At 44.7% G+C, this 23,781-nt stretch overlaps 1 protein-coding gene across 1 annotated transcript in view; it reads left to right on the top strand.

The window, feature by feature from the left end:
• Nucleotides 1-12,300, top strand: part of auts2a (activator of transcription and developmental regulator AUTS2 a) — a 393,464-nt gene extending 381,164 nt beyond the window's left edge. Inside the window, exons 9-21 of the mRNA XM_027273301.1 lie at nucleotides 303-882; nucleotides 2,183-2,496; nucleotides 3,648-3,856; nucleotides 4,561-4,605; nucleotides 5,842-5,937; nucleotides 6,039-6,110; nucleotides 6,479-6,508; nucleotides 7,177-7,248; nucleotides 7,903-8,044; nucleotides 8,832-8,912; nucleotides 9,014-9,097; nucleotides 9,232-9,472; nucleotides 9,575-12,300. Coding sequence (XP_027129102.1) covers nucleotides 303-882; nucleotides 2,183-2,496; nucleotides 3,648-3,856; nucleotides 4,561-4,605; nucleotides 5,842-5,937; nucleotides 6,039-6,110; nucleotides 6,479-6,508; nucleotides 7,177-7,248; nucleotides 7,903-8,044; nucleotides 8,832-8,912; nucleotides 9,014-9,097; nucleotides 9,232-9,472; nucleotides 9,575-10,829 — 3,221 coding nt within the window. The 3' untranslated portion in view covers nucleotides 10,830-12,300. The remainder of the gene's footprint in view (nucleotides 1-302; nucleotides 883-2,182; nucleotides 2,497-3,647; nucleotides 3,857-4,560; nucleotides 4,606-5,841; nucleotides 5,938-6,038; nucleotides 6,111-6,478; nucleotides 6,509-7,176; nucleotides 7,249-7,902; nucleotides 8,045-8,831; nucleotides 8,913-9,013; nucleotides 9,098-9,231; nucleotides 9,473-9,574) is intronic.
• Nucleotides 12,301-23,781: the final 11,481 nt, after the last annotated feature.

Here is a 23,781-nt window from a genome sequence, read left to right as displayed (position 1 = left end):
TTTGAAAGACTCGTATCTTCAAAAGGCCCGTGGCTTAGATACACACACGTGTGAGCTTTGTTAGAGCTGGAGAGGTTCAACCGCGGTGTTCACTCACCTGAGGAAAGGAGGTCATTGCTCAGATACAGAGCAGAGCATCAGCGTTTGATGCATGTGTCTTGTTGGTGTTTGGACTTTCAGCATGTTCTAAACCATCAGTGAGTTCATTTATATGTTTGTAGACAGCCATCTGAACCAAGGAGCTAAGAATTGTTATTGGAGTAGCATTTTTTCAGACTGATTTCTTTCTCTGTTTTTCACAGTTCCAGATTTTGGCATCGATGTGCTCTCCACCAATGGCAGCCAGGAGCCTCATGGCCCAGGCCTCCTCAAGGTGTCAGGCCTAGAGCGCAGTCAGGAGAGGAGCCAGGAGAGCTGCAGGGACCCCCAACCCCCTGCAACCAGCACCCCCAGCCAGCCTCTGCCTCCCCAAACACTCCCTCTCCCTCTGCCGCAGCCCCAGCCGGCCGCCCCCCAGCCCCTCTCCCCTCGTCGGACCCAGACAAACGGCCCTACTACTACCACCCAGGCCCCGGCCTCCACACACCTGCCCCAACGCTCAGAGGCTCTTCCCAGGCCTCAGACGCCCGCAGCCCTGCCTCTCGCCCAGGGCCAAGAGCCCTCGCCGCCCCCCCCTCCCCGGCCCCAGCACCAGCCTGACCTGCTGTCCCACCCCAGGCCTCCGCCGACGCCCAGCCTCCACCCACACCCGCCATCGCCTGCCCTCCCTACCCATCACCCTCACCAACAGCACCCGAGTCAGGCAGGGCCCCACCGGCCGCCATCACGCTGCCACCCCCGGCCTCTTTCTGCGTACAACGGCCTCAACCTCAACGGTCACAGGTAAGGGGAATAACGACCTCACACATCAGAAACATTCACATCGCTCATGTCCTCGTGTGCTCAGATGCAGACAAAAACCTCCACATGCACACACACACTTGAAAATACTAAAATGTCTCTCGAGCTCAAAGTATGCATGATGCACGATCAGTATGTAAATTGCTATCGGGGACAGCTTGAGGTCCCTGAGCCAAACAGTAGCACTGATTATTAACTATGGAATAAAAGGGCCACACTGCGCCCTGAGTGCCTCTGATTTATTAGCCACCCACATTGTCATCAGGGCTCTATATGGATTCCAGCCCTCATCAGTTTTACTGGCTGTATGTGCCGTGGTTTTAGTACAACCTTGAATCAGCACCGTACTGTTATTATTTTCATGATGAGGTTATTTGTGCTCAAAGTTGTAACACGGGTCCTTGAAAAAAAATAAATACTTGAGAAGGCTGTTATTTTTTCTCAAGTGATAAAGAGTCCTCTGTGGAATTCCACTTTGTGTGTTCAAACACGCCATGATCACAGTCATTTTTCATATTTAAAACAACGACAAAAGAGCCGGCGCAAGGCTAAGTTTAGTCTGTTGTGTCCTATATCTGTTGAGACGCACTGAGGCCTTATGAGGCTCTCTCCATTAATTTAAGACTCCAGGATAGCTCCTTCAGAACCCACTCAGTCCCAACAACAAGCTCTGCCTTGCAGGCTCTCAGGACTTGGCTTCGCCTCCCTCTGTCTGTGCCAGCCCTGCCAGTCTGCCAGCGCGCCAACAGGGCCCTGGCACCCACTATGAATAATCATGGCTGGGGCCCACAGCGAAGAGCGAGCACTGCAAATGAGCTTTTAGGCTTAGTGTGTGGAGCTGCGGAGACGCAGGCTCTGTGACTGCCCCCAGGGAAAACCCACACACACTACAAAAGACTGTTTGCTTACACATGCACACACACCCTCTCTCCCTCTCATCCCGTTTCCGATGCACATGTTCACTACCTGGCTCTGGAGGAAGTGCCTTAACAGAAGCTGTTCAAAGACAGATGCTCGTTGTGTTATGCTTGCCAGCGGTGGTTTATTTGCATCTGAGGGTGTTGTGAATGTGGTGTTTTTTCGCGGATCATGTTTGCCCTGGATTCTGCGAAGCACAAGAGAGGCGTTTGTAAATGGAGGACAGTCGAGGTGTGAAAACACTGTGATGGGAATTGAACGTCGGAGCAGATGGAGATAAGGGGATGTGGAGGAACAAGTGTTAATTTTGACTGATCACGCCTGGCTTAACTTGGCGCCTTTCTCCCTTTCTCTCTCTTCACAGCAGCAGCAGGAGCAGCACCCCAGGCGCCAAGCCCCACGGGCCCCCTGCTACGTCCTTGCACCTCCCCCACCACCCGCCTCCTCCTGCGGCGGCCGCGGCAGCAGCGGCGGCGGCGGCAGCAGCCTCCACCTTCCCCTTGCCCTTGGCGGCTAACCAGAACACCCCCCACAGCTTCCCCCCTGCCTTGCAGTCCTCGCCACACCCACATCACCCCAATATGTTCGCTCCTCCAGCGGCCTTGCCTCCACCACCACCACTTACGTCTAGCGCCCTGCCAGTACCCGGACATCCTGCTGCTGGGAGTGCCTACTCAGGTAAACATCACAGCTGCAGACATCCCAACATTGCCCCCAACTGGTGTGGTAGAGGATTGCACTCAGCACAAAGCAGTCTCTTAATTTAGCCGGTTGTTGCGTCAGGTTGCCGGAACAGTTTGAGACATATGAGAAGTACAAGAGGAATCATTTCAGAGCAGAATATGCTTTGAAAGCATTTGAGATGAAGAGACAGGCGTTAGACATGTTACCACGGTAATTATTTAAAGAAACAAACAACACGAGTCCAAGATAACCCACATGCACTCCATGCCTGGGATACAGTGCGTTTATAACCGTGTGGACAGTTCAAGTTCACACTCTGTCTGTCATGTTCTGATTGATCGACCAGTAATACCCACCGGCGAGTCGGGGCCACATAGCAAAAGCCATTACGGACCCCATGCACATTTCCACATAGCGGACGTCGAGCTTAAATGTCAGGGTCAACGTGGGAAGAGGAGGGAGGGGGGAGGGTGCTCACCTTTAGCAACGTTCCAAGAACTTCCATTTTCACCTGGAACGGTGCTCGTGTGCGAGAAATCAATTTTGGTCAATACGGAACGGAGCGAGCTGGATTTCGTTCAAAAGATACTAATGAAATTTTTATGAAGAGAAAATTCCACCCCCACACCCAGCCCAATAAAGCTCGCAACGAATGCAGGGGAAAAAATCTGGTAGTGAGTCACAGTGGAATAGGAAGGATAAGGTTACTCTGGAGGAGATGTAATCTCTCGAGGCAGGTTTTGTTGGATTTAGAAGAAAAGCCCGACAATTTCTTGAAATCCATTCTTTCTCAGCAGACTGCGTAGAGGTTATTAGAACAACAGATGTTGTTGTCTCAGAGGGGCTGTAGTGTATCAAATCACAGCATTTGACAGTTCCAGCAGTCAGACAGCTCTAATCATCCCGAGCCTGGCTTAAATTTAAAATGACGTGCTGATAATCACAGCTATTTCCTGCTTGTTTCTCTTTTCTTTTCTTTTTTTACGACTTTGACATGGCTTCCTAGTTAATGACACGTAACCCTCACAGGAGAGGCTCCTTCCAGATGGACCCAGCAAGAATATTATTTTACTGTTGCATAAAAATGATAGTTACCATGCCTTCTTTAACCCACCCTGCTCTCTCTTTGCTTTTTTCCCCTCCAGAGCAAGACCTTCTGCGACAGGAGCTCAACACACGATTCCTGGCCTCCCAGAGTGCCGATCGTGGCGCCTCGCTGGGCCCTCCACCTTACCTGCGCACCGAGTTCCACCAGCACCAGCATCAGCACCAGCATCAGCACCAACACACCCACCAGCACACCCACCAGCACACCTTCACACCCTTTCCCCACGCCATCATGCCCACATGGCATGTTAACTTCAGAGCCAGCTTTCAGAACATAATACACTTAATTCATTCTGAATTTAATGACATCATTTGGTCCCATTTGGGGGTTTTCATTACTGGCAAATGCCTTGCGTTAAGAGCCCCGCTGTTTGTTGGGGGAGACCACAGGCAGTGTGTAGCTGGACCTGAAACTCACACAAACACACACGCACACACACACACACACACACATGCATATGCACGCATTCGTAACTGCCTGGCCCATAGAGGGTTCACTTGGCTCTGATGATACCTCAAAGGCAGCATGGCGAGGCCTCTGACAGCTAATGAGGCCATAAAAAGGCTCTTTATGGCTGCAGTGTTTAGTCTTGACTGGGGAAATGTTCGCCCTGAGCCTGCGCTGCACCACTAAAAGGAAACCAAATGAGACACAGAACCCACGCTAGTTTACAAGGTCTTCAGATGATCACGAAAAGAAAAAAAAACAGGGAGGATAAAAAACAGTCTGGTTTGGGAAGTGGCTGAACTTTTATATCTCAGTTGACATTTTAAATCTAAAATCTCAATCTGCGAGCATGTCGTTAATCCCGAAATAGAGTTTGTGTTGTGGCCTGAAATGACCTCGAACGAGGCCGATCTCAACCCTGTTACAGTGTATGTGTGTGTGTGAAGGTTATATCATGTTTTCTCTACGTCTTTGTACTTAGCTCTGTTTCATTTCTTCTACAGTTTGAAAAATACCCAACAAAAGTTGACCCCTTCTACAGACACAGTGTGAGTTTCCCTACTGCGTATTCTCTGCCTGCAGAGCAGTTTGTTGCTTGCCCATTATACCATCCAGCCCATGCGAGTTATAGCTTTGTGTATGTGTGTGTGTTTGTGTGTGTGTGTGTGTGTGAAAGAGAATCCATGCAATCACTCATCCGCTTCTTAATGGATACTTTAAGCATCCTAGCTGTAACCGTTTCACCCTTCAGCCCCAGCAAATGTTTTGATTAATGAAACAGTGGTGGGTTCTTAAATTTCCCGAGCACAAGATTTATTGTGCGTGCATGTGACGGTGAAACTGCTGTGCATAGAAATGAATACAGAAAGAGACAGCGGCTGCATTATAGAAGGAGATGGCGTCTTTGTCTCGCTCACCACTCTTCATTTGTGTTTGTCTGCTAACAGCAGTGGCTTGCTTGTGATTATTACTCACCAAAAGGAGACTTATTTAAACATTGGACCCCCCCCACACACACACACACTCTCCTACCATGTTTGCTGAAGCTTCCAGACAACCCGCTGTGTGTGCCTGCACATGCTTTTTCTGAGCCGTGAGGACGATTTTAATATCAGAAAAATCATGTATTCATATTAGACTAACCCTGAGTCAAATAGATGTTGCGCAGTGTTACTATTTTTCTTTCTGGTTCTCAGCGTTTCCCTGTTGTGGTTGTTATTATGGTAGCAACAAACACCCCGAAGCCATTTCCTCTTTATAAAACACACTGACGTCTTTAAAAAATGATGCACAGGGAAACACAAGTTGCATTTTAAAAAAACCTCACAGCGTATCCTCAAGCGCTTCTACTAACTCATCCAGGCAAAGTTTAAATAATTCTGCTGCTCCATCCGTGATTAAAGCAACGTGCAAGCTCGCGAACATGAAAAACATCCTCTATACTTCCATGAAGGCTAATGTGATTGACAAGAACAGTTAATTACGTGTCTGTTTCTTCACACGATAGACTTACGGAAGCCCTGAGCAGCTGTTTGGTTAATGTGTGTTTTGCTTGTATTACAGCATTCTAGTTTTCATATCAAAGGAATGTTTTCCCTTGTTTAAATCCACCAGGGATGAAGAAGTAAAATATTTTATAAACTCTCAGTTTGTGAAAAATGTAGAGGCATTTTCACATCTTCTTAGAAAATGGGGAAAAAAAGATTAAATGTTGAGGCTGTTTGCTGCATTTCACTGACCGGCCGAACTATCCTCACACCTACTCTACCTCTTTCCATCCTCAGCTCTTCCACTCCTACCCACCAGCCATGTCTGGCCTTCCTCCCGTCATTCCCCCGACCGGGCCCTTCGGCTCACTGCAGGGCGCCTTTCAGCCCAAGGTAAGGCACACCCACGTCCTCGTACACACAGATAGACGGGAAAAAAAAAGAGGAGTTATTTACAGAGAATCTTGTTTCGATCTGTGTCTGGTGCTCTCTAGACCTCTAATCCACTCGATGTGTCCACGAGACCTGGAGGCGTCCCACACACATTCTTACAGAAGGACCCCAGGGTAAGAGCATGCAGAAACACACACACACACACACACAAACAAACAACACTAGTGAAGGTAGAAGTCACCTTTAGACCTTTAAATGTTGCACAACTCTTTGAGTCACTGGATGGAGGTTTTCAACACCGAGTGATGTCACTGTGCAGACAGCTAAACTGACATTCATCTGTCGTCTGTATGCAGAGGGTCACACAGGAGGAGCCCTGTTTAACACCTGTGTGTTAATCACAAATTTAAAGCTTAATTTTAAAGTGAAAATTTTCACGTTTTAATTTGGTTCCTAATGAACGCCGCACGCAGAGACTAATTAGAGGTGATTTTGATTGACAGAAAAATAACTCGACCTCTTTTTTTTCTCTCCGCTGTAGCTAACGGATCCATTTCGGCCCATTCTCAGGGTGAGTACTCACTCCCTGCAATGTCTGTCTTCTGCATCCTGACACACACACACACACATACACACTAATCGCCGTGATGTCATAAAGGGGTTTCGCTAATGGAGCAGATAGTGTCCTTAATTAAATGAGTGCTGCACTTGGAAGCAGAGAGAACTGGTATATAACACGACAAAGCTCAATTAGGAGAGCGCTGCAGCCTCTGCATGCACAGACTTGGCTCAAACACAGACATCAGCTGCCTGACGGTCGTTCCACTTACTAACATGAGCGTTCACATTTCAGCTGTAATTACTGTGTCACGTGAAACATCACCATGCCAGACAAAACCTTTCAGTAGTATGTGATTAAAGGTGCCACATGTACTGTATCTCAGTTATCGGATGACCTCGGTGTAAACAAATGAAAACAGGATTTCCTGTGTCCGTGTTATTATTCAAGATGGTTGTATGATTGCAGAGCTGAAGTGTGTAATTATCCTGAGCAACAGACTTTGTCTGACGTGACGGTTCCCTATTTGTTTTCAGGAAAATTACATATTTATATATGTAAAACTGCATATTTCACCACACGGTTAATCCTTTAATATGTAAATGAGCAGCAGTCATAGCCTTACATGTCATTCTTAAAGAGCGAAGTTGTGACACCGTGTTTTTGTCTCGTATCTACAGAAACCGGGGAAGTGGTGTGCCATGCATGTCCATATCGCCTGGCAGATCTATCACCACCAACAGAAAGTAAAGGTGAGGACTCGCCTGTCTGCTGTCACGCTGCTTTGTGACAGAATATTAACGCGATATAACACAGGATAAAGTGACCCACACCTGTATGCTATAAAATCTTTATTAATATACTGCTCTTAGTTACAAGAAATGATGCAATGTTTGCGCCGTGTGCAGCTTTATAATGACACATAAATAACAGAAACTTCCACAATTAGTTACATTTTTCCAGCTCGGAGAAGCACATCAATTCCCTTCGTGTAATGCATCGTGGTACACGTCGACAGGACACTTAAATCTGCAGTCTAGACTTGAGTCACTGACAAAGAGACTTTAAATAATTCAAACCTAACAAGTAATTTTAATTGTATACATTAGCATAATCACTTCTTGAGGTTATAACGATGATGGAGCAAAGCTGTCTCCATTTCATAGAATAATCCAGCGTAGTCTGGCAGAGCAACTCTCTTCCCTGAAGGGTTTTGGATTTGAGTCCTGCAACACCTCAGAAGTGTCCTGAAGCAAGACGACCGTTTAGTGGCTCACTTAAAATAAATGGTAGCTCACCTTGGGTAGAGCCTTACGACAGCGACCCATTTCTTTATTATTAACCTAATAAAATGTGCATAAAGGAGTTTTACATGTGTTTCTCTCTGTCGGTCTGTGGTCTTCTAGCAGCAGATGCAGGTCGACCCTCACAAGCTAGACTTCGGCCTCAAGCCCGAGTTCCTGGGTCGACCTCCGGGCCCCAGCCTCTTCGGTGCCATCCATCACCCCAGCGACTTGGCACGGCCTGCCACACTCTTCTCCGCTGCAGGTGTGTGTGTGTGTGTGTGTGTGATGTCTAGGAAGAAAGATTGACTGATAGTTAACAACAGTCCCCTCTGACATACAGCAGCAGTCCATCAATTCTTACCGACCAGTGGATCTATCTTGAATCAGTCAGCTACTAAATACAAATTGGACATGAACAAGAACTTTTTACCTCAAGGTCAGCTCAGGTTTTCTGCCACATCTTGTGGTCTTCCTCAGAGAAACAAGTTTGCTCAGTTGATGATACACTTCCTCTCTGTGCAATCGTATTAAAAGTGCGGCTGAGCTGAAAGCAGATTTTCCAGAGGCAGATATCATTAATACAAGATTGACTAAGACTAAGCAAGCAGAAACAAGTGTTACTGTGTTTACAGCCTTCGTTTAGCATGCGTACATTTGCTAATTAACACTAAAGTACAGCTGGGACTTGTGTCATTACTTTTGCATTAAAGTCAGCAGACTTCCTTCTTTCAGGGCAGTGACTGTCCGTATCAAATTGCATGGCAGTCTATCCGATAGCTTTTGGGATTTTTCAGTCTAGACCAAAGCAAGGGACTAAACATCATTGCCATCTGTACAGCCAGACCACTAAATAGCCCTTAAATAGTTTTGAAGAAACGCACTGAGCAAGTCGAACAATACACTTGTTAGTGCTCTCCAGTGGAAACATTTCTGAACTGCTTCGAACTCATGTTGTTGTTACTTATCAGCCCAAATGATTTCAGTCAAGCTTTAGTTGAAGGTTTTTGAAATAAATAATTATTATTGTCTTTCTGTCTCTCCCTCTTCAGGTCCCACGCACCCATCAGCAGGTCCTTTCGGTCACCCGCCACACCATCCTGGAAACTTCCTCACCCCGGCGTCTCACTTAGGTAAGAAGGGACCCTTCGGTTCAGGCCTCCTCAGTCCTGATCTGAAATCATGTCGTGAAATTGTGAATGTACGCATGGTAACATGTCGTGTCTCCCTCCAGAACCTTTCGGTAGGCCCACATCATTTGGAGGACTGGGAGCGCTCAGTTCATCAGCCTTTGGGGGACTGGGAAATCCAGCACTAAGTGAGTTTTAACTTCATGATACTGTTGATGTTTAAGAACATGAAGCAGGACAGAATACAAAGACAGATATTAAACCAGGGCGAGCTGTCGAGATATGCATTTAACTTGTGTCCCATCTGTTTTTCCACGTGTTGAATCCCTAACAGCGGCCAACTCTGTGTTCGGCCATAAAGACGGCCCCAACGCACAGCAGCACTTCAACAGCGGCCACCAGGAGCCGTGGAACCGCTTGCACCGCACGCCGCCTTCTTTCCCCACGCCACCACCCTGGCTGAAACCCGGAGACTCTGAGAGGAGTGCCTCAGCCAGCTCCCACGAGCGGGACCGAGACTCTGACAAACGGGACTCGTTGGTCAGTAAAGACGACAAAGACAGGTGGGTGCTGCTAAAAGTCACTCCTGGTACCTCGCTCCAAGAAAACCTATTTTTCTTTGCTGGTACTGATGGTAGGCGGGGCCTCTCTCTTTTTTCTTCTAGGGACTCTGTAGAAAAGCGTCATCCAAGCCATCCATCCCCAGTCCCCATCAACCCTATCAACCCCATCAACCTTCTTGGCCACAGCCGGCCTCCTGACCACCACAGGAACCATCTGCCGCCTGCTTCCGGAGAGCCCCAGAGAGACAAGGAGAATAAGGCCAAGGAGAGGGACAGGGAGCACTCGGACTCCTGGAAAGACAATGGCACAGATGACCATAAGCTCAAAGACAACCAGCACAGCGAGAAGGACACACCCGTCATCCACGACGGCCGAGTTTCTGAGGACAAAGTGTCCAACAGGGGGACGGCGTCGCCCTACATCCGGCAGACCAGCCTCGAACGTCCCAGCAGTGGCCTGAGCAGGGAGGTCCTGGAGAAGAAGGTAGAGCTGCCGTACGAGCACCAGAAGAAGAACAATGAGGTGAAAGTGAAGGAGGAGCGGAAGGAGGAGCAGGATGGAGCCACAGAGAGGGCAAGTGAGCACCCAACGCCGGCGCCCTCAACGCCAAACCTCCATCCTCCCTCCTCCATGCCTATGCCCATGGGCATGGCTGGCGTCCACCCCATCAACAGCATCAGCGGTCTGGAGAGAACTCGAGTGGTGGCACCCTTCATGGGTATCAGCCCCATCCCAGGAGCTGACAGGTTCCCCTACCCCGCCTTCCACTGGGACCCAATGAGGGACCCCTACAGGGGCCTGGACATTCACAGACGGGACCCCTTGGCCAGGGATCTGCTGTTGAGGAATGACCCTCTGCACCGGCTGGCAGCACCTCGCCTGTACGAGGCCGAGCGCTCCTACAGGGACCGCGAGCCTCATGACTTTAATCGTGACCATGCTCACTCTCTGGCCCTGGAGCACAGGAGGGAGCAGGAGCGTGCCCACATGGAAGAGCGCGACCGCCTAAACATGCTCAGAGAGGACTATGAGCACGGGCGTCTCCATGCTGCAATGCACCATCCAGCCCTTGATGGACACCTTCCCCACCCTGCGCCCGGCCTCATGGCCCCTGGACTTCCAGGCATGCACTACTCCAGAGTCAGTCCCACAGCAGCAGCAGCGGCGGCGGCTGCAGCCGCTGCGGCGGCCCATCAGAACGGTATCCTGAACAAAACGCCACCCACCGCCTCTTTGAGCGCGCCACCCCCACTTATCCCCACGCTGGGTGCCCGGCCCGGTTCACCCAGACGGACTACCCCCCTGGCCACAGATATCAGAGACAGACCGGCTCACAAAGATATCGAGGCACGGTGAGCTGAGCCTTCAGTAGACTTGGTGCCCCCCCTCCCCACCCCTGCTGCCCTGTGCCTCATTAACACTGAACTCACACCAAGCACTTAGCTTTGGGCAAAGCAAGACTGTAACATAGCTGTGAATAACTTATGTGGGCAGAGACGTGCCCACGCGATGAATTGTTTTTTGTATAAAACTACAAAGAGACAATAATCACGGAACAAAAAATTGATTTTTCAAAGTTTTTTTTTTTTTTTCCCAGTGTGCTCCCGCTTTTTTGTGCTCATTCTCTCTCTTGTATAGCGAAAAAGTGACGTGCGGAGTTAAGAATGAACAATTTTTTGGAATGTACAGGTACTTTAGCACTGACAGACAGCAAGCGTGTGGATAATGTGTACAGTCACTGTGCTCGCTCTGTATGAAAAATCATGGTACAAATATGCAAAAGGGTGTTTTGAAAGCTTTACGTTGAACACATGTAAATAGAGGAGTATTACAGCAGTGATTCAGAATGTGCTTTTTTTTCAAGTTTTCTTTTTCGGGTTTGACGCAGCTGATTAGCATTGTACCAGAGACCGACCCCCCCCATATTCAACTATGCAACAAACGTCTGGGCTCCCTTTCAGAAAGCTGGCCTTCTCACCACTACTGACTGACTGTGTACCAATTAAGGACAAAAAATATATAAAAATATAAAGCTGTATTCTCTCCACAACTGAGACTTTTCTGACACAACATTGGGTCCATGCAAACAGATACAAGCTTTAACCGATCCGCACAGGGTTTGTAGGTAGAAATCTGGAATTTCCTCAAGTGATAAATTGTGGTGACAATCCTAGAAACATTTAATGGAAATAGTGTTTTAAAACGATGTAAAAAAGAAAAAAGCCAGCAGCACAAATATTAAGAGTATTCCTCTTTGTTTCCCCCTCCTCGTTCTTCTCTCACTCAGTTACCACCAGTCTTGTTCTGGGGAGAATGCAGCACATCTTAACACCATGACAGCACATTTCCCCTACCGAAGGAGTGTAAAGTACATGTTTTGGACATAGGTTCTGTTGGTCAAACAGTGTATTAAAGTGCTTTCCTAAGTTGTTGTACCTACAAAATCAAAAGACAAAAAAAGCAAGTCTAAACTATGGACAGTTTGTTTCTAATGAGCAGAGATCTATTTTAGTAGTCCACTGAAGGTTTAGTTGTGCGCTTCAAACTCTGTGATATCATGTCGTGCAGTGTTTTTTAATCCAACATTAAAAAAATGTCCACCGGAGCCATAGTGGTTAGTCGATGCGTATTGCAAAAAAAAAGATTGTTAAAAATGAGATTTTTTTTTTTTTGCTGTTTACCATGTACAGGGATTAAAAAATGAAGTCTTTCTAGATCATGTACAAAAATGAGAAAAAAAAAAATGAAGCGACTGAATCTTCAGCATGCTCCTCATTTAAACTTGTGTTATGTAAATTGTGCCATGTTATTAAAAAATGTGTACTAACCCTGTCTGCGGGGCTTTTATTCCACCACCTACGTGCACTCAGATGAGCAAACGGGCAATGTTTCTTCTTGACACACTTAATAGCTTTCCACATTAGTCTCCCATCGAGGATAAACTACCTCGGGTACTAACTCTCGCCTGCATCCTGAGTATTTTAAGTGCTGCTGACGGTGTAGCTATGAAAGATTTTGTCATTTGATAGTCATGTTTCATCATCCGACCACGAGATGAGAAGTTTTTCTCATTTCTCACGGCTCTGCTGCGCCGGTGGAAGCTGATTTACAAGATAATTGCTCGGCAACAGTTGAGATTGCAGGAAACATCACGCGTTAACACACCACATCAGTTACTCGGCACAAGTGAGGGCTTGCGCTCGGTTCAATAACAGTGCTTTAAACATCAGCAGCCTTCACTGGTGAATTATGGCGCGGTGCTTGTGTATTCATCAGAGGATGCAAGAGTTATTGACATTCCCATTACTGCTGAATAACCACAGCATTCATGCACCCGTCTCTGATTGATGTTTGGCACCACGGCGCCCAGGTCATGCATCAATCAAACGTTGGCTTCGCTGCGTTACTGGTGAGAAATGTGGCTTGCCTGGATTTCCTCCTGCCAAGTAAATGCCTCCTGCTCCTGGAACCAACACTAATTTTCCCTTTCATACCTTGCAAGAGATGTTAGTGCAGTTCAGGCTTTGGACCAGGAGAGGGCGCCAAACTGCTAGAAATACACACTGGTAAAGGGCTGATGGCAATCTTACCTTGGCATGCAACCGAGGATCATTTTCATTAGAGCCACAGTTATTAGTCAGTCCATAGAAAATAAAGCTGCAATCGTTTTAAGCGATGATTCTAGCCTCTCAAACTTTAATATTTTCTCATATTCTTACTTCTGTGATGAAAAAATGATAAAAGAATCATTTAAGTCATTTTAGATGAAGATTTCTGATTATTTTATGGTTCAAGCTTCTTAAATTTAGAACATGCTGCTTTTTCTCTGTTTAACATCACTGTAAATTGAGAACATGCTGCTTTTTCTCTGTTTAACATCACTGTAAATTGAATATCTTTAGATTTTGTTGGACAAAACTTTTTGAAACGTCTGCAGTTTGAGATAAAATATGAAGGAACTGTCCTGTGAGCTCGAGCACATGAGCGTTGAGAGCTTCAGTAAAAAAAGAAATCAGCTACTGAAGGTGCCTCTCTCAAACAGAAAAGCGGCATGTTGTCAGATTTAAATCAACAAAATTAAGTTTGAGTTTATTGGATCTTTAATTCCAGTTTTTAATTTCCTGTTCACTTCATAGGTAATTTTCAAATGTAACAATCTCCTGGCATTCCTTCATTCATTTATCAACATTTGAAAGATGTGCTAAGAGCTCTGGGAACTTGCCATGGACATTTTTCCCAAACAATTAATCCATTAATTGAGAAAATGATCTGTACATTATATTGATTATGAGAATAATTGTTATTTGCAGCTTTAATTTTTATGAATAATTCATCAGAAAATGCTGATTGTCCAGCCAACGCTTTAGATATTCGACTGAATGCAGAAACAGTTCAGTCATGCTGTCGTCTACCTTAGTCCACCTTCAAACTCTCCCCTCAGGAGGAGCTGCTGGCTGGTCCCTCCAGGTATTTGTGAAGCAGCCTAATCCGAGCACAGACTACATAAATCCTGAACTGCACGAGTAAACTGCGTTTAGATGTTGCTACAAATCCTGCCTTAAAGTGGACAGAACCTGCTTCTTCATCCTCCACTGCAGGTTCAATGAAGCTGTTTTCAGTCAATATAGGTCACATCCCAGCAGGGAGATGCTAGAAGTCTTCTCCTCAAAGCCAAATAATAATTAAAGTAAACTGCAGCCAGATCCAGTCGTTATCAAGAATCAGATGAGAAGGAACGAGGAAGCGATTAGTCTGCAAAGAGAGGAGACACTATCCACTGCTGATAGACAGAGGCTTCTGATTAATGAGCTCTGACAGCAGGGTGTCTGATGGGGGTTCGGAGCAAATAGGATCCTGTAAATGTAACTTCTTTATCAAACAACTGACAACAACATCAACAACAGAGAGCACTAATGAGACAAAGCACAACAGAAACACTCAGCAACTCTGGTGTTTTTACAGATCAGAAAGTGATGGATGCTTTTTACTCCGTGGAGGTTTCATGCAGCGAAATCTTGACACGGATCCAACCGAAAAAACTCTCAATTAACTCGTTAAACTGAGCAGATTAAAGCTGGCACTGGCTGATCTTAATTAATCAATGAATCCCTTAGTGGAACCTGCTGCAATTAGATATAAGTTGTAAAATTCTGTGAATGCAAATCAAGACTCAAACGATACCTCATGAAGTCATAGATTAGTCTTATTAAGTTTTATGGTGTTAGACAAATCTGAGCTTCAAGATAGTTTTTATTATTATTTCATTTGAATGATTTGAAGTCTGAGGTTGTCGTGTTTGTTCTGGTTGAGTAAAACTAAACTTTAGTCGCCCCTCAGTGACATCTTCTTGGCAAAAGATCATGGAGAAGATTGCTATAATTATCAGTCCCAGTTTATGCCTCCTTAACGATACAAAAGATATCAAAGATGTTAAAGATTTGAAACTGATTAAAGTTGCTATAACTAAGAGTCAGATTAAGACACAGGAAGGAGAGTGAACCGCCTCTCATGAAAGTCTCAATTATAAAGTTAAATTAAATAAATCTGAAGCTTTCTTGTAAATCTGGGAACCGTTCCTGACACATTGCAGAGAAACTCGACAGCCTGGTGTCGAGTTTGTACTTTTTTGGAGTCAGTTGCACATAGCTACAGCCGAATGGTTCACACGGGTGATGCAGATTCAGGTTATGGATGGTTAGGAAGTGGAGAGGGGTGAATAAAAATATTAACTCCTTTGCTTAATTTTGTCTTGCTTGTTTTGGTCCCTTTTGCTTTAAAGGAAACCATGAAAAGTGATCAAAAGAATAAATAAGATTAAGTCATAAAATGTATTCATATTTTATCAGATTGCACATCATTTTTATATTTTTAGAAATGTTTTCTGGAGTTCATTTCCAGCCTCTTGATGCCGTGTGTTAAATAAGATGTGTTGTGCTAAAAACAGCATTTGGGTTTGAACGCTGAATGGCTCGAGGCCAATCCCTGAGGCCGCGAGTTAATATTTTGTTACCGTTAATAAAAAAACATGACCTGATTAAAACCTGAGAGCGTCCGCTGCGAGAAACCTCATCTGTGACTTTATTCACTCTGACACCTGTACGCTCATTACCATGTCCCTATGGTCATGTAACTAGCTTTTTGAACACAGGGTGGCATCAGTGCACACTCCTGCATTGTAAGGTGAGACAATGGAAGCAACAAAGAGTCTCAGTGGATGCTGTAAGCACAAGGTGGCCCTGTCATCTGCTCTCACCTGAGAGAGGAGAAACCAGTTTGGCAGGTCGACTTCCTCTGACCAGCTGCGTGTGTTTGCTGTTTGCCTGGGTTTGAAATCATCACGCATGCTGCAGAACTGGAAGAACAACACGGTGCTCTCGACGCTCCCTTGGGTGTCTTGTTCTTGTGTTTGAGCTCAGCTCAGAAGCAAATAAAGCCACGATCCTCGCTCGTCAGCTGAAGCCTGGAAGTCATCCCGATACAGGGAATCATCTGCCTCATAACTGGCACCACACCTCTCTGCTCCTGCTTCTGCCTCTTGAGCACATGTGACACTGGCAAACAAGAACATCTGACGCCTCAATGCTATTGTCAACAAAACCTGTCTCTGGGAAATGAGTAGTCTCTTGTTGATGTAAAAGACGATGGAGGAGGAGAGGAGTAGAAATACCTGGGATACAGCTACACATGTACAAACCGTGCATGTCCTCCATCACCTTCCTCCTATGTGCTGCAATGCTCTGGCTCTTGCCTAATACACCACCCTCAGAAACAAAAGCAATTACTCGGGAATGCTCGTAGTCTTTTCTCCCTGCTGACAACAGTTCTAATCACATACAAACAAACGCGTGCGGGCGCTACTAAAAATACTTTCCTGTTTAGAAATGGGAAGGCATTCCACTCTCGGTGGGAACGTTCCCCTGGTGTTTCCACTCTCCTGAGGTAAAAAAACACAAGCCTGCCGGTAACGCTGTCAGCTCTGCTGCTGGGATTAAAGCAGACGCTCGGGCCTCTCGAGCAGAGTTCATTCATTCATCATTAGTTTGAATCTTCTTCTATTATAAAAAACATATCCGAGTGGCAGGAGGCTGATGTTAAATTCTGGAAAGAATGAGATCAAAAGAGCGAGAGCTGGCCTCAAATATGAAACGCCGGATTAGTGCACAGTGGATCCAGCCCTTCACTTGAACCCAGACAAATCAGCATAATGCTTCACACGTATGTATCTAACAATCTCTCACACAGAGTGGTCAGAACGAGACATGCTGCTCTCTCTGAGCCTCGCGTACATATTTTCCTGAGAAGACGATGAGGCATTACATCTCGTATTTGCACAAACCTCTGTGTAAACACGTTCTGACACCGGGTTCGAGCCGAGTGTAGCTGCACGCCCTTTTTCAAAATACAGATTTGTTTTCCTGACTTTAATAGATTCTTTTGATCTTCCCGGTTCATACTGTACATGCATTGTTTGATGTTCGAGGGTAATGGAGGGGATGACTGAAGGCCTGTGAATGATAACTCCAAAAAACTGTGAGTATCTGAACAGAAGCTGTGTGTCAGCACGCTTTTAGCCAACGGAGGAAAAACATCTGAGCTTTGCCTTTCAGGCGCGGGATGAAAACAGGAATGTTCTCACACAAAGACAAAGACAAACAGCCACAGTGAAGAAACATTTAAAAGAAACACTTTGTTTTTGCTCAGTGAAAGATTTAAGACGTCTACGCGCACAAAAGGTTTATTCCTCTCAGATTTTCTTGACATATTTGTTGAAAAAATCTGTGTTAGTGAGCACTTTTCCTTCTCCAAGACAATCCGTCCGCCTGACAGGCGTGATATATCAAGATGCTGATGAAACAGCATGAATATTGCAACAGTAAAAGGCCAAGTTTTGTCAAGTTATCAAGTTTTTATGGAGAGCGTGCAACAGGCATGCTGACAGCAGGAAGGTCCAGCAGAGCTGTTGCCCCGAGTGTTCGGTTCATTACCAAAAGTCAGTTGGTTTTGGCATCCGAGCAGACCACATGAAACAATGCCACAGATGCAACAGTTGGTTTGTACAACCAAAAGAATTTCTGAGGAATCATCTCAGTGGGCCGGGAGCGTCAGGTTAAGAGACCCTACAACAGAGTCCGATGTTCGATTCCAGCCCACGGCCCTTTGCTGCATGTCAGCGTCTTTTTAGTTACTGTTATGGTTTTGTAACCACCCAACAAAGTGGTGGTGAGTTGAGAGTTTGGCTTTCATGTTCTCAATTTCCTTCATTTTTCACTTAACATACAACAACTGCGAAACCAGGACTGTTCTGAAATCTCGTCTGCTAAACGACGATGAAAAACCCCCAAAAGTTTTCTTGGGTTGGTGCAAACCAACAGTTGCATGCTCCGTCCAGGTGGCTGGTGAGGTTACACTTGGTCCGCGGGTATATGAGGCCAGCTGGATGCGCTCTCAAATCCTCTGAAACGACGTTTGAAGACAGCTTACAGCAATGAAATGAACATTTAGGCAACAAATCTGATGGACCTTCCTGCAGTTAGCCAGTCCAAGTGCAATAATCGAGCTGTTTAATCAGCATTTCTAATACGCCACACCTGTGAAGTGGAAGATTATCTCTGTAAAAGAGGAGTGCTCAGTAGAACAAGGGTCCAACTGCACAATATCTGCATGATTATAGCCCGATCTGGCAGATGCAGGCTGCCAGTTCTGTCTGAGAACAACAACGCTCTTCCCTGCACGTTTGTTAACGAGCTGAAACGAAGGAGGAACGATGCTGCGAGACAACAGGAACACAAGCGATGATTGTTCGGGGAGAAAAGTGTAGTTTGTCATGTCTCTTGGCCACAACACGACAAGAATTCACTAAACAGCTCTCTGGAGTCCTTCACACACTCCACTCCTCCTCCTTATGTATTCTTTCTTGTCAAACAAGATACTCAAGGTTCATCATGCTGATGCAGACGTCATCTGACCATGAAAACAACGCAGGTTTCATTTTGTTTCATTTTCACCAGGACGGTTTAGGACGACCTTCACACGCTCACCCGATGCAACAGCAGGGCCTCATTAGTCGTGATACTCGGCTCCATTAGTGCAGACAGCTGAACTTTAATTATTACAGGAGCTGGGTTTTTTTTTTTTTCCCCTCACGCACCAGAACATTTCAGTCAGCCAACTCACGTGGAACGCACTATTATGTGAATGCAGAGTACATTATGGTTGATGTTTGGTGTCTGACCTTCTCGTTTTCCCAGAAGCATACACCATCACAGATTAGGGAAGTGATGGCAAAAACAAAAAAAACACATTAAAGGCAGAGCACAACACCAGCTACTGTGCGGAGGCGATTATGTGTAGGTGAGTGGAAGAAGTCAAGAAGTGGCCATTCCCCTGCCAGGTATCTCAGACCTCGAGGTCAATCTGCACAGCTGAGGTGCATAAATATAAACTCTGCATTCACCTGATGTTTTCACCGTGACCTGCCACAATTTTCTGACATTTTATGTCATCGTAAACTGAATATTTTTGTGTTTTGGACTGCAGATCGGACAAAACAAGCAGATTTAGTGAGATTTAGTGTCTCGTAATGGGCATTTACACTATTTTCTGACATTTAATAGACCAAACAATTAGTCAGTAATGAGAATAGTTATTTGTTGCAACCCTAAAGCCCAGAATAATATCTTCTAATGTCCGATCAACAGTCCAAAACCCTAAAATATGAAATATACAGTGATATAAAACAGATTAAAGCAGCAAATATTCACATTTTAAAAGAGTGTTTGGCATTTTTCTTCCAGATAAACTAACAAATGATCAAAATTAGATGCAGATTGCAGATGTTGTGCCTATTAATCACTTAACTTATTAATCATTTCAACAGCAATTTATATCAATTTGATCCAATAAATGAATGAGTACGTGAATTAAGATTGATAAAATACCAGCTGACACAAACCCAGACATGATGCACAGGCACATTTGGAGATAAAGTTAACGTGGCCGCCTATCTTGTGCAACAAAACATTTTTAACTTGTCTTATAGCCCAGAGTGTGGCAAGCGCAGGAGCAGCTCATAACATTAATGAGGGCTCAGTTTTGTCAGCACACCTGATAAATCATTCCGATGAGCCGGCGTGCACGATACCGTGCCCTGGAAGTGGCTCACCCAAATGGAATGCAGCCATTATAAGTGTCATCAATTACACCTGTGCTGTTCCTGCGATGACAAGGCAAAACGTCGGCTGTGAAAATTGTCTCGTATAAAGTGTTAGTGTTAGGTGAACGAGCAGTGAGACAGCAGAGGGGTTCAGTGTTGAGGTGAAACTCGTCCAAACTCTGATTAAGATTGAAATAATTTGATTATGTGACTCAGCTTTTATGAACTATAGTATTAACTTAATTAATTTAAAGCCATGACAACTAATTTCACAGTATGTGGACACCCTGTATAGCACTGCATTATGTTGTCTCATTCTATAGGGGACACTTCATCACAAGTTCTCCACTGAGAGGACACCTTAGAGGACACGAGTCCACCTGTGGTCACGTCCATAAAGCAAACAGACAATATCACCTTCTAGCCCGGGGACTCGAGTTTACACTGGGTCAATGGGAACACCTCGAAATAGCAGCAACGGCTGAAGGAAAGCCACAAAAAACAATTCCAGCCAATAACATTCACTATCATCACGAGTACCTATCGTTCATCATCAGCCTGAGAGCATCACAATGCACCTGCCGAACAAGAACAAGTCAGCCACAGCAAGAAATCAAATCATAAACAGCAGAGGCATGCAGGAAATAATTAGCTATTGCCCACCTGTCAAAGAGATAATAATAATAATAATGCGAGCACACATGGACGTGGGAAGTAAGGCTGCAGCACCCTCTAAAAATCATATTAATAATGACTTTATCCTTTTTTTTTTAATGGGATTTACTGCATATGGATTATGCACTAGTTTATTTATTGTTCAATAATATGTCTATCAAATATGAGGTGTTGGGGAGTTTAGAAAGTGACCAAAGCAACAACACAGACACAGGTAATCTGATTATTTTAGTATCTATATGAGTTATTTACACTATTTATTCGGTAAACAACGTTAATAACGTTACCGGTTGTTTCTTTCTGCATGGTGAAGATAACTGTAACTAGAGCTGAGAGTTACTGACAGCAAAACATACACACGGCCAAATTTGTACTCTACAAATGAAGCGTGCAAGTTAATAGAAAATATGCAACGCAGCTAAAATGCAATGCAAAAAAAAGTAAAAGTAAGGTTGCAAATATTATTTTCTTTACTGAACAATCAGCAGATTATTTTTGATTAACTGAACGTCAGGAAATTCAGTTCAACCCAGCCAGCTACAGCATGTGCAGTGACAGAAACATGCAATGAGTACAGCATGCTGTGTAGATTTAGGTAATGAGATGTATCTAGTAACTAGAGCTTGCTCTAATTATTTGAGGTTTAATATTAATATATATATATATATATACTTCCAAACGTCACCGCTGTGACGCAAACGTGGTCGTCTCCTCCGCACACTGTGCACACGAGCTCAGTATCAGCAGTCGAAGCCAGTTTTTAGTCAGCTGGCACATGGAGACAGTTTAAAGAGCAGAAATACTGCAGGAAAATACAGAGTTGTCTCATGAATCCTGTCTAAATTCTTTTTCAAATTAAATTTTTAAACGTCCTGAACTGAGGCCAACAAATGCAGGTGGACAGAATATATATATATAGAGAGAGATGAATCATAATTTGTAGTTTTATATCTCTCCGGGTTCAGACAGGTTGTTAGTCAAGGACTTTTGTCCAATGAAACCCGCCTGAGAGGACTGGTGTTGTAAAGCAGGACAATAAAATGAGAATTATTAGGATGACCATTAACAACATAACACGTGCAGTGTGTCTGTGCAAGGCTGGACACACATGCATGCATGATAGAAACAGATGCTTCTAGTATACTGTGGACACAAAAATCAATATATCTGTGATCATTCCTAAAATGAGTTGTTATGTATCTCTCTGTGTGTTATGTTAGTTAAGAATCCACTAGGACTCCAGCTCATAACTCAAAGGAATAAATAATGAAATATGCGTTAGCGATGAGAGGAGTTGAAATGACAGTTGAAACCACAGACTGTATAAAACGTGGACGTAGCATCTGTGATGTCAAGTGTGGTGGCTCTGTCCATTAGTGCTAATTATGCATCATTTTAAGTCTTAATATGATTTGAACAGGTGAGTTCTATAACCCGTTATAAAGTACCATAGAACAAGTCCGCCAGAGCACATCTTTACATTTTTACTTGATGTCGTGTCACTTTTTGGAGCAGTACATCCCTCACAACCCAAATGTTAATAATATGTATGCACCTATGTCTATACTAATTAAATAAATTGCTTAAAATTGCAGTAAACCACAAAATATGTATATATATTTACAGTTATTTTTGTTTTGGGACAGTTTGTGCTCACAATGTGATGCCGAATATTCCAACATAGCAATGTTGTTGTGTTGTTTTTACTGTAAACAACGCTCTGGGACACGATACATGATATTTAAGTGTAACTCCTCTGGTTTTATATGCAGAGAATTATTGGTCTCATCTTATTTAATTGCAATTCAACCTTGATTTTTTGATTTTCTTTTTTCTTCTTTCCTTTGGCTGCCATGCACTGTCCTGTCCTACCCCACTTGTCATATTACATGCATTATTTGTATGGACAGACTGGTTTGCAATTTCGTTGTACTGTACTTGTACTGTTACAATGACAAATAAAGCCCATATCATCATCATCATCATCATCATCATTTAAAAATAGATGAGATTGTGACGGATCTGTACGGTTGTAAAATGATTTAAAAAAATACTTTCAGTACAGTTGTCATGAAAAAAACTGTCTGTAAACATGTTTATTTCTGCTGTGAAGTTAGACATTTGAACATGGGGACTTATGGAGACTGACTCACTTCTGGAGCCAGCCTCAAGTGGACATTTGAGGAACTGCAGTCACTTCACAACATGTTAAAACGTTTGTGAATAACACCTGTGTGTTGAGCTATCTTTATCTTGCTGTGAGGTGGTTTGTCTATAGAGATTAAGCTGAGGCACGTCTCATTACTCAAAGACTGAAATTCCTATTGCCCAAATCTAGACATCATGACAGCGAGGGGGCTCAAGTGAACGCGAGGAAGTTTGAATGAAGTTTCTGCTTTGCCGTATCTCATTTGAAACCTGTGACAGCTGGAGTGCTGCACGGAGGCGAGGTTTCACTCTGTGAAGGCGGCTTGTGGTCTACGTGTCCTGCATGGAGAAAAGACATTGTTTAATTGTGTAGCTGGAAATAGCCTGAGGTGGTGGTGGAGGTGGTGGTGGTGGTGGTGGAGCGGGGTTGGTTTGCTCTCTGCTTGTGCAGAGGGAAAAGGGATTACCCCATCCTGTTAAATCACCACCCTGACCTTTGCCCTCGCGTGACCATCCGGGATGATGCTACACACACTGAGCACTAATACGTATGAACGCATACATGGACAGAAACTGAAAGACACACATACGATATATCACTGACATCACTGTGGTAATAATAGACATGACCCCAATCATCAGAGGGAGAAAAAAAAAAAGGGAAACTAAGTCCTATTCCCTCACCAAGGCTACATTTTATTGCCGGCCTCCATTGTGCCCTCCTGATGACATGGCATTGGAGGTTGATCACTTATAATAGAGTCCTGCCGAGGTGCAGATTAAAAGTACAAATCACATTGTAAACGACTGCACTGTGTAACCTCCATCTTTGGTCTGCAGGGGTTTAAGCCACAGTTGGCTTGACTCAAGGAAAGATAAGAGGGATCTTATCTTAACAACACATAATGTTGGATCAAAAGAAGTTAGTGTGTGTGAGTTACACTGAGAGAGAGAGAGGCAATTAAAGCAGGTGTCCTGCCTCTGAGCACATGTGGCTGCGTCTGAACCTTCTTGTACTCTCTCCTCCAGCGGCATATGGAGGGAGGTCGAGGGGCCAACTCTGATGACGTTAATTTCCCGGCACGTGAGATGTCTCCTGTGGTAAGTAACTAAGTGCTGCTCTTTCTCTCCCCTTTCTTCTGCTCGTACGCCACGCAATGTTCCCGCCAGTGAATAAAATGTCACATCTGCTGATGAGAGCCACCTCACTGATCCATGAAGCTCACCAGACAAAGTCCCCCCGGAGAGAGAGAGAGGGGGGATCTTGGAATAATGAAACATGAACATGATGTACTTGGACTGATAATCTCAGCATGTGATCCACTGCTGCTC

Source organism: Larimichthys crocea, chromosome XXII (assembly GCF_000972845.2).
Source record: "Larimichthys crocea isolate SSNF chromosome XXII, L_crocea_2.0, whole genome shotgun sequence".
NCBI classification, from domain to species: domain Eukaryota; kingdom Metazoa; phylum Chordata; class Actinopteri; family Sciaenidae; genus Larimichthys; species Larimichthys crocea.
Note: the sequence above shows the minus strand (reverse complement) of the source record. Positions and strands in the feature narration are given on the sequence as shown.